The 11,848-nt window shown below is 27.3% G+C and overlaps 1 protein-coding gene across 1 annotated transcript in view; it reads right to left on the bottom strand.

Annotated features, from left to right (window-relative positions):
• The window catches only part of LOC117176940 (epithelial discoidin domain-containing receptor 1-like), a 231,581-nt gene that overhangs the window by 62,669 nt on the left and 157,064 nt on the right, over nucleotides 1-11,848 (bottom strand). The window contains exon 4 of the mRNA XM_033367344.1: nucleotides 5,388-5,535. Coding sequence (XP_033223235.1) covers nucleotides 5,388-5,535 — 148 coding nt within the window. The remainder of the gene's footprint in view (nucleotides 1-5,387; nucleotides 5,536-11,848) is intronic.

Raw genomic sequence — 11,848 nt, 5'->3', positions numbered from 1 at the left:
CATGGGCCACCGAGACTCTTCCAGAGTGCGAGGCGGGAATCGAACCCGCAAGCCGAAGGAGTGGGTCCAAAGCCTACGCTTTAGCCCCCACGACCATCGTCCTACTTAATTAGCAATATTCAATATTGCGTATGAATTAGAAACTCTTATATTTCCGGCTGGGTATTCATCCGTCAGTTGTGAGTGAAAGTGTAGGGAGGTGTGGGGAAAATGAATTAAAGGAATAAGAGCGGGTAAAGGGGAAATACTGATAACCTTGGGATGTAAGGAATTTGGTGGTAGGAGAATAGATGAAGGGCGGGGTAGTTTTGGAAAGTGTAGGTAAGGAACACAGTGGTGAGGGAGCGTGGAAGTGGGGAAGAACTAATAAGAAAGTCTATGTGAGGGAAAGTAATAGGTGGTGAAGTAGGGATGCCAGGAAGAAAGGGGAAGAAATAGAAAGTGTAGAGAGGGGGAATCAGGTATAATAAGAGATGGTAAGGACTGATGAGGAAGGGTAAGTTAGAGCTAGTGAAGTAGGAAAATTCGGGTGCGCAGGAAAGGGAAAGTGAGGGAGGCAAAATAGTGGTATGAGCCAGGGGGAAAATAAAAATATAAGGGTAGGGGAGTGAGGGGTCGGAAGTAGAAGTTATAGAGAAGAGTAATAGAAGAAGTAGGGAAGGGAACTTTTGGAAATTGCGGGAAGTAGAGGAAAAGAAGTGTGTGGAGCAAAGCAGAAGGGAAGGAATGATGAAAGAGGGAAAGTAGGGGATAGGCACTATGCTTGAATTACATCACGCGCCTACGTAATTTTTGCAAATTTGCAACAACTTTTTTCCGAATATTATCTTTTTAATTATAGTTTTTATCATTTGTTTGAAGGTTGACAATTTTCTTAAAAAGACATCCTTTCTGTTTGCAAATTCAACTGTTTGGTAAGAATTCGTCTTTTTGTGTCGAAAAGTCAATTGAAATCTTTTTAGATTAAAATTCAACTCTTTTAAAATTTGTCTTTTTGATTTACAAGTTTACCTGTTCAAGCAAAATTTTCATTTTTCTTAGAAAAAATTGCAACTGTTTAGTTGAAAATTTAAGAAAGTTATTAAAGTCAATACTTTTGTGTTAAAAATTCGAAAATTTAATAGACAATGAACTTATTGTCTGTAATTGTTATTTTGGTATACGAAAGTGCACTGGAATCTTCTTTGGATAAAAATTTACGTAGTTAAGTAAAATGCATTTTTTTATTTAAAAATTAAACTCTTTTTCGAAATTTCACGTTTTTTAAATTTTAGAATTGACCTGCTTTAATAGAAATTATATCTTTTTGGATAAAAGTGCAACTATTTGGTTAAGTATTCAACAATATAAAAAAAATTCAGACCTTTTGTTAAAATTTTTACTATTTACTAGAAAATTAACTTACTGTTTACAATTTTTATTTTAGACTTTAAAAGAGAATTGAAATATTTTCTGGATGAAAATTTCACTATTTTTTGAAATTTTTTAAGAATAAAAATTCATCTGTTTTAAGAGAAATTTCACCTTTCTTGGCTGAAAATGTAACTATTTGATTAGAAATTCAGCTTTAAAAAGAAAATTGGTCGTTTTTTCAAAAATTCCTCTGCTTTAGTACAAATTTCATATTTCATGGATAAAAATTAAACTATTTGATAGACAATTAAGCTATTTTGTTAAAAATTCATCCTTTTTCGTTGAAAAGTTCGTATTTTTAGGATCAATAATCCATTTAATTTGTAAAAACTTCTATTTTGTCAAAACAAAAATGCATATTTTAATTTCGAAAATTCAACTGAAATTTTTTTAAAATGAAAATTCAACTATTTCACAAATTAAAAAAAAATTATTTGTTTTAAGAAAAATTTTATCTTTTTTGGAAAAAGAATGGAACTGTTTGATAGAGAATTCAACACTTTTGTTAGAAAGTCATTGATTTGGTTAAAACTGCGCCTTTTTCAATTGAAAATTCAATTTGTTTCCTAGAAACTTACTTCTTGTTTGAAAATTAATATTTTGATCATGAAAAGTCAACTTAAATCTTTAAACAGAAAACTCAACTATTTTTTTCAAAATTGATGTTTCTGATAAAAAAAATCATCTTTTTTAATAGAATATTAATTTTTTTTTAATAAAAATAACACTTTCTGGATAAAAATGATTCTTTTGGTTTGAGTGTTCGACTATTTTTTTTGCAAGATTTGATGGAATCAGTTTCTTGATAATAAAACATTTTTTGTTGAAGATTTATATTTTTAGTTGAAAATTCATCTCTTCAATTTAAATTTCAACTATTTAGTAAAAAGCCTATTTTTACGATTGACCTTTTTAAATCGAAGATTTTCGATTTTTCCTAAAAAAATAATTTTCGTGTTTGCAAATTTCATTTTTTGTGGGTAAAATGCATCAGTTTCGTGGAAACTTAATTTTTTCTGAAAGGTCATATTTTCTGTTTAAATATTCGATTCTTGTAAAGAAAAGTCGTTTTTTATTTCTTTCTTGAGTGAAAAATTTTCATTTCTTGAAAATTCGTTTTTTTGTTTTTAAAAGTCCTTTTCAAAACATATTTCATCTCTTATGATTGAAATATAAACTATGATATTTTCTTGTTCGAGGTTTATCTTTTCAGGTTGAAAATTTAAGCAGTATATTACAAATTAATTTTTCAAATTGAAAATTCAACTACTTTGTTGAAAAGTCATTTTTTATAGTAGGGAACTATTTTTTTTAAATAAATTAATAATTACGAAAATTAAAAATTTGTATCTGAAATGACTGTTTTATTCGATTTATAAAAGATTCTATATTGAACGTCTTACAAGATTAAAATGACAGTATTTCAATGTTAATGATCAAGGAATATAAACAAATAAAAAAAAAAAACTAATGATTATTCTTCGGGGATTTGTAGGCAGAAATTTTTTTTTTCAATTCCAGTTTCTTCGAAAAACTTTCTTAATTAGAAACTTTATGATGATTTTAGAATAAATTCATAATTTTTTCATCAATTTTATGCTTTTTTGAAGAAATTCTAATAAACAAATGTATAATTGGGGCAGCTGTTGGCAGAAAAATTCATTATACGTCGATAAATTTAATATTTTTTTCAAAACGAATTCAACAAAAAAATACATTATTTGGTTTAAAAAAACAAAATAAAATAATCAACTAATTATGCATTTTCCATAATAATCACGATGTTCTTTGTTAAAAAGACTGACATCGCAAAAAATCTTCATCAACAGATGCCCCAATAATGCATTATTAAATTAAAATTGTTTAAAAAGTTCATAAAATTGATGAATAAACTATAAATTTTTTTATTATTCTGACGAAGTTTCGAACTGAAATGACTGGTATTGAAAAAACAGAGATTTTGGTCAACAAATACTTAAATAATGCATTTGTTTATTACATTTGTTTGATAAAATAATAAAATTAATCAAGAAATTATTCAATGGTCTCAATTATCATTAATTTCCTAATTAAAAAAAAATGAAATCGAAAAAAACGAATTTTTCTATCGAAAAGTTCATGATTAAGGCATTTACTTATTAAACTTTTAATATATTTTCAATAATAATAATTTTCAGAAGCAATTTCTTCGTCATCATATTGTTTTTATCAAAGTTTCTTGCAATATAAGTTTAAAAACGTAAAACTATGGAAAATCGTAAATAAAATTTTTTCGTCAAATAATTTTTTGATGAATTTTTCGGATTTATTATTATAAAATACTGAAATATCTTCAACCATAATATTACTCTATTAAACATAGACGATTCCAACCATTTTCGTTTTATTGAAGAGCATCGCGAACGTCAAATAGATGAAATAGTCATTTGTTTCGTCATATTTCTTTATTTATAACAAAAAATGAAAGCCAAATTTAAATGCCAGGCTCGAAAGCTCTCTCAAAAATCTTAGAAGGTTATTTAGTTTTTTTTTTGGTCCAAATCGATCAATATTTTTGGCTTATACGTTATTTTGAACCAAAAAAGTAATTTTTTCACTGTGAAGCGTAACAGTGGGATTGTACGGGGAAGTAGGATGGGGAAGGAGTATAAATTAGAAGTGCAGGGACGGGAGGAAATGATGGAGAGTGATAGGAGGCGTAGAACTCATTAGGGAGGGGAAATGAGGTGTGGAGAAGTAAAAGACTCAGGGTGGGTAGGGAAGAAGAAGTTCAGTTTAGAAGTCTATGAATAGAGGGGAGGAGTGAAAAGGGAGGACTATTAGGGAAAGTGTAAAAGGAGAAGTAACAAAATGAAGGGAAAGTTATGCAAGAAGTAAGGCGTGAAATAGGAGGGGCGATGAAGGGTCTAGGAGTGAGACGAGGTAATTATATGAGGAGAGAGATAGTAGCAGAAGCGAAAGGAAGGTCAAGGACTGGTAAATGATGGAAATTAAGGAGTGAGGTCGAAGTAAAGTGAGAGTGAGTAGCAAAGACAAAGCGTGAGGTGATAAAATAGGAAATGTAGGGAACGGATTGTAGCAAAAGTGGGAAAAGGTGAAGTAGGGAAAAGGTGAAGTAGGGAAAAGGCAAAGTAGGGAAAAAGTGAAGTAGTGTAAAGGAAGGGATATTAAGAGGGAAAAATGGAGATAATAGAGGAACAGCTCTATAGGAAAGTAAGGCTTAGATGGAAGAGGTAGTAGAGGAAGCAAAGAAAATAAAAAAATTAATCTAGTGAATCCAGTTGTTGGAGAGTAAACGCAGTGAAATTATGAAAGGAGACTAGAAGTGAGTGGATAGATGGTCTGCAGAGTGAAGGTACAAAGAGAGAGAACAACTGATAAGAGAGGGGAAGTGCAAGTCGTTAGCGCGGAAGCAGGAATGTGAGGGTGAGTTGGGAAAGGAAAGCGAGGAATGAAGAAGTAGGGATTAAAGAAAAAGATATTAGGGGAAGTGAGTAGAGGGGTGTTAGAGAAGAGTGAAGGAGAGGAAGGGAGAGAAGGGAAAATGAGGGGCTGGACAGGTACGGAGTAGGAAAGCGAGGGGAAGGAGGGGCTGGGTCCTAGGAAATTCTCTAAAGAAAAAAAAATTCTATTGATGAAATTTGGCAAAGAAACAACATGCATTTTAACCTGATTAAATGATATCGCGATAACCCGAAGAAAAATCGCTGCTAGTCGACAAGCAGTTCACTCGGGTTTTGCAAGGCAGAGAGGCTTGGGCTAGGCTATAAAAATTTCACGCTCCCAGAACGGTTACATTTAGAGTGGAGAGAATTGAGGGAAAACGGGGGAAACCGAGTCGCTTCCGGCGTGTCGAAACGAACCAGGGTTGAGGGTGGAAATCCCTTCTTCCTCCTCCCTCACCCCACCCCCATTTTCCTCATCTACTGAGGGATGAGGCAGACCTACATTTTACGTGGCAATTCTATACTCACTCTGATCTTGGCACCCTTTGAGCTCGATTCGAAGGCAAACTGTGCGTCTGTGTATTGAGTGTGGTAAAACGCGTACTTGGCTAGCGAAAATTGGCGGGATGAGCTTGTGTTCAACAACTGTAGACGTATCGCTGTTTCCGGCGAAAACCTGCAAGTGAAATGGAAAATGCATATATGATATCAAATAGAAATTTGCATGTAAAAATAATTTTTTCATTTTTTTGCTTCATCTCTATTCAGTTGGGTGGTTGAAAAAATTCATAGCTTGAATTTCGCTGAGGTATTCCGAAAAAATTTCTGAGGAAAATTCCTAAACTTTGGTGTAATCTGCATTTTCCTAATTTCAATGAAACGCAGTGGGCACAAAATTTGGCGGCATCTTTACGACATCGTTACGACATCTTTACGACAGCTTTACGACATCCTATTTCCATGTCGTTAAGGTGTCTTTACGATATCGTAAATAAGTCGCATGATCTGACGATGTCTTTACGACATTGTAAAGACAGCGAAACGACATGGACATAGGATGTCGTAAAGATGTCGTAACGATGTCGTACAGAAGTCGCTAAATTTTGTGCCCACTGGGAAATTTATTTGAGGAACTATCCTCAAATAATGTAGTGTAAATTCCCAAATTATGTGAAATATTTTTTAGGACATTTAGCTAAATTTCTCCCATTTTTCGGAAATATTTCACATTATTATTTTTAAATTGTTCATTAAATATGTCGGTAAAGTTCCCAAAAACGTTTAAAGTATTCCCCAAAGAATTCTATTAAAATGATTCCAAAAATATCTTGGGGTCAATGAAAAATATTTTGGATTTTAAGTTGGAAGCATAATAAAAATCTTCAATCAAGAAGATGAATTTTCAACTAAAACAATAAATCTTTAATTAAAAAAAATGAATTTCGCGCAACAACGTTCAATTTCAACCTCGTAGTTCTATTTTTAACCAAAAAGATTATTTTTTGAATTTTCAACTCAAAAAGATACGATTCAAAACAAAATACAAAATTTTAAAAGAAAAAATTGAATCGTTCCATTTTTAACTAAGAAAATTATTTTCAACCAAAAACAAATTAATTTTTAACTGAATAGTTCAATTTTCAGCCTGAGAAAAAAATTTTAAATAAAATTCAGCTTGCATTGTACTAGTTGATTTTTCAATTAAAAATAACATTTTCAAGCGCACAAGGGATAGTTAATTTTATAGTTTTGAACCCAAAGAACGAATTTTGATATAAAATGACGAATCTTCAACCAAAGAAATTAATTTTAGTAGAAAAATTTCAAGTTTTAACTAAGAAGTTAGATTAATAACCAAAAATATTATTTTTTACTAACATGACAAGTTTTCAAAAAAATACATACATTTTTTTAACAAATTGCCAAATTTTTAATTAAAAAGATATATTTTAAATCAAAACAGATAAATTTGATTAAAAAATTGAATAGTTACATTATCAGATGAAAAAATTGTTATTTAACAAAAAAAAAGGATTTTTACCTGACGGATAATTAAATTTTTAGTTGAAAAATAATGTTTAATAAAAAGAACAAATTAATTTTTACCGAAATATGCTAATATTGAACCCAAATGATGATTTTTAAAATAAAACGATGTATTTTCAAAAAAAAAATGAATTTTCGAAAAAAACTTTTAACTAAACTTTTAAAGAAAAAGTTACGTTATAAACCAAATATAATTTGTTACCAAAATAATAAATGTTCCACTGAATACATTTTTTTGAAACTAATTGTTCGATTTTCAATAGAAATAAAAAAGATAAATTAATTGCATCAAAAAAATGGAATGCTTACATTTTCAGTTTAAAAAAAATTATTTTTGATAGTGAAAACATTAAAATTTCAACATTAAATTTTCAAAATTCAAATTTTTAACCAAAAATGGAATAGTTGAAAATATGGAAAAAAATTTGTATATTTAATTTTAAAAAACGAATTGTCAAGAAAATCATTCAATTTTAAACCGAATACATAAATTTTCAACAAAAAATAATGAATCATAAAAGAAAATGTTTGTCAAAGGAGTTGAAAATTCATCAAAAATGATTCTTTTTTGCTAAAAAAAGTAAAATTTTCAATGAAACATATATACTTTTTTTTAACAAACAGTTGAATTTTCAAAGAAAGAGGAATACATAATCAAAGAAAAATAAAATAGTTATATTTCCAGCTAAAGAAATTGTTTATCAACCAAGAAGAAAGAATTTTTAATAAAGAAATATAACTTTCAAGAAAGTACTTGAATGATCAAATAATAAAAAATGTATGAACTTCATCCTGGAACCAAGTTGTTAAATTTTAAATCAAAAAGATTAATTTTGACAAAAGAAGATACTTTTTTTTTTTAATTTTTGAATATTTACGTAAAAGAGATCAATTTTACAACATAAATGAAATAGTTAAATTTTCAGTTCGAAAAATTATTTGACAACAAAAGATAAATAAAATTTTAACAATAAGAACAACAATTTAATATTTGAGAAAAAAACTGATTTTCATAAAAATAGTTCAAATGTAAACCAATTCAGTTCAATTGTAAATAAACAATTTTATTTTAAGACATTCAAAATTTCCCTAGATAGTAGAATTTTTAACCATATCTATGAAATTCAATTTTCAATCAGAAAAAATAAAATTTCGAACAAATAGTTGGATTTAAAAAAAAAGGATAAATTTTTGACAAAAAATATAAAGATTAAATTTTGAGTGAGAAAAAAACTTTTCTAACTAAAAATAAAATTAATTTTCAAAAAAAAAAATTAAAATGTTAATTCCGAAAATACGAATTTCGAAATAAATAGTTGCATTTATAACGAAAAGGGGTCAATTTTCGACAAAAATTGCAATGATTAAATTTTCAGTTAGGAAAACAAATTTTTAACTGAAATTAAATAAATTTTTAAAAAGGTATTTAATTTTTTATTCCCACAATATGATTTTTCAACGTAAATGGTAATTTTTAACCAAATAATGCATTTTTATCCTAAACTGTAACGAGGATCAAGTATTTTAGGGTAATTGGTCGTAAAACTGACTTTTCTAATTAATATTTTACAGTTCATTTTTAATGGTCAAAATAAAAAGTCTAAGGTATTCTTTGATTATTTATAATTTTTTAAATAATGTTAAATCGTTTAAACAATTTTTATTTTTTAAATATAACTTTTGATTGGAATAATGCAACTAATTTTAGTTGTTCATCAATTTTTCATCAAACCCCACAAGTTTCTGGTATGTCTGGTATTTTTACCACTTTTTAATGCATTTTTAAACAATTTTCATTCATTGAAATTTTTTTCAAGAAACTACAAAAAGTGACATCTTCTCTAAATAAACTGATATAATTGGCTTAATTCATGAATAAAAAGAATTGATTAATTAATTAATGTCATTCATTAGAAGTTACAATTTAGTCTACTTTGTTTAAATAAGTGTAAAAATTTACAAACTTGAATAATAAGAAATTATTAAAACAATTATTGCTTAATAAAAAAATCAAATTTTTGAAATATTATAATATTTTTTAAATTACGCGATGTTATGCTTCCTCCTTACAAAGTTTTTTTAAAATGAATTTTTCAATTCGCAAAAACAAGGTCATCAAAAAATATTCTGGCGATCATTTAATAATTTAAGAATAAAACCGAAAAAAAAATTATCAGAGTTTCTGAATGTTATAATAATGATATCCAATTAATAGACAAATATAGAGGTTTAATAAAAAAATTGTTAACATTTTTTTTATAACTAATAGATGTGTTCAATTATAGCACAAGAATTTTGTACTCACTTGTTACGAATAAAAATTAACCTTAATTTAAAAAATTTTTTTAAACATCCTTTTTTCGACCACTATGATATATATCGTTACCAAAATTGTTCAGTTTTGTGGCTGATGGAAAATTATTCTAATGTTTATCGAACTTTCGATTTTTGTTTATAGAATATTTGAAAATAAATTGGAAACCGCAATTTGTTATTTCAGTTTTCTATCTATTGGAAAATCGGGGACATTGCACCTATGTGAAACCATACAGGTATGTTCTGGATACGATATGGACCTGTCAGATGTTGAAATATGTTGTTTTGCAGTAAAAAAAAATCGTATATATTTTCGCGATTTTATCAGAATTTGAAATTTCAATTCTGACGATACATAACATTCACTTCCAATTGTTATTCAATTTCAGCACATAAAATTGACAAGAAAATTTTATTTTTTATCTTTCTAGGTTTACGCAGCCACTCTCAAAATACTCTCAAAAAACTTAATAAATGTAATAACTAACTAAAAATAATTTTAAGTGGGTTAAAATAAGAACAATTTTTTTTAATAATGTTATAAAACAAATTAAATACTAAAAGTTTTTTTTCGTGATTCGCAATGATTAGCTAACTTTAACTCATAGCTTCTGTATAAAGTATCACAGACAATAATGTGCGCTTACAATAAGTTAAAAATAGCTAATGATTGCCAATTATTTAGGCAATTTTTATAAACAAAAGCAGATTTTGACAATTTTTTAATGAAAATCCTTCATTTTTTTTAAATCAACTTGAAATGCGTCGCCAAATACTCCTTGATATAATATTTTCCATACTAACAAAAAAATTTTAATTTTTTGAAACAGTTTTTATAAACAAATTCCGATGTTAACCATTTTTTTTCATTAATAGCATTGAGGTTTTTTGCGGAATCAACTTGAAATGTCTTTCCAAATACACTTTGCTGTTATATTTTTTTGACAGTGTCGGAAACTAATAATTATTTAAACAATTTTTATAAACAAATCAACATTTGGACAATTTTTTGATGAAAAGGCTTGATTTTTGTTGCGGAATCAACTTATAATGCTTTTCCAAATACTGCTTTCTATCATATTTTTCATCCTGAGCAAAAAATGTTAAATGTTTAAACAATTTTTATAAACATATTCATATGTTAACCATTTTTTTCATTATTAGGAATGATTTTTTTTTTGCGAAATCAACTTGATATGTCTTGCCAAAGAGACCTTGCTGCTATATTTTTCATAGTGACCAAAAAGTGTTAATTGCTTAAACCATTTTTATAAACAAATTCAAATTATAACCATTTTTTTATGAATAGATTTGATTTTTTCGGAATCAATTGCAAAAGACTCTTTTCCGTCATATTTTCAATAGTGACAGAAACTAATAATTATTTAAACAATTTTTATGATAAAATGTACTTTTTGAACATTTCTTTATAAATAGGCTTGATTTTTTTTCGTAATCAATTCGAAATGTTTTGCGAAATACTCTTTACTATTACATTTTCCATACCGACCCAAAAATTTAAATTTTTTAAACAATTTTTATAAACAAATTCACATTTTAACCATTTTTTATAAAGAGATTTCACTTTTTCTCGGAATCAATGCCAAATGTCTTGCAAAAGACTCTTTTCTGTCATATTTTCAATAGTGCAGAAACTGGTGATTATTTAAACTATTTTTATGATAAAATGTACATTTTTACCACTTCTTTACGAACAGGCTTGATTTTTTCGGAATCAATTCGAAATGTTTTTCCAAATATCCTTTGCTATTATATTTTCATAATGACCGGAAATGTTAATTGTTTAAATAATTTTTATAAACAAAATTTCCATTTTAATTCAAAAAATTTTAAAAATAATCAAATTTAAAACTCTATTTAACGTTCAATAATCAAAATAATGTGAAGAATTCCTAAGAATGAAATTAAGAATTCAAAAACCAAATTTGAACAACCACCGTGACATTTTCCTGTTGAAATTAAAAAAAAATCACCTAAAAAAAGCATAGAAACAAATTTACTTTTTGGAAAAAAAGGTGATTTGACTGCTATTCCTGCCTGCTCGAATTTTTTTTTAATAAATTTTTTTACCTTCATAATGGTGCTGCGCGAGTGCCGAAATTTTAGTGATTATTTTTCACATTTTTTTTTATCATGATTTGATAATAATAGAAACAAAAAAGACGAAAGAAATAAAAAAATTGGAGAAAAAGGTTTTTGGTTGGTCACATTTTCATTTTTCTTTCTTCTTTCTTATTGTTGTCCTAAAAAGACATTTTCTTTCCTTGAAAAAAAAAGTTTTTAATCTTTTTTTTTTATAATTTCACAAGGAAAATTTTATGGTGCTTGTCCAAATTTTGTCGTTGGATTCTTGGTTTTATTTGCACGAATCCTAAAAGCTTACAGGCCCTAAAATAATAAATAATAAAATTATAAAATTATAAAAAAAATTTTTTTGTATAAAATTCCCGAATTTAAACATTCGTAAATAATAATAATAATCCTGACAGTCTATAATATTTTCGAATTTAAATAATTAAAATGTTTAGTTAATAAATTTTATTTATTTCTTTCCTGTCAGGAATTTTATTATTTGGGAATTTTCCAATAATTTTACAATAATCTAA

This window comes from Belonocnema kinseyi, chromosome 7 (genome assembly GCF_010883055.1).
Source record: "Belonocnema kinseyi isolate 2016_QV_RU_SX_M_011 chromosome 7, B_treatae_v1, whole genome shotgun sequence".
NCBI lineage: Eukaryota > Metazoa > Arthropoda > Insecta > Hymenoptera > Cynipidae > Belonocnema > Belonocnema kinseyi.
The sequence above is the reverse complement of the archived record's forward strand: the minus strand, read 5'-3'. Positions and strand labels throughout refer to the sequence as shown.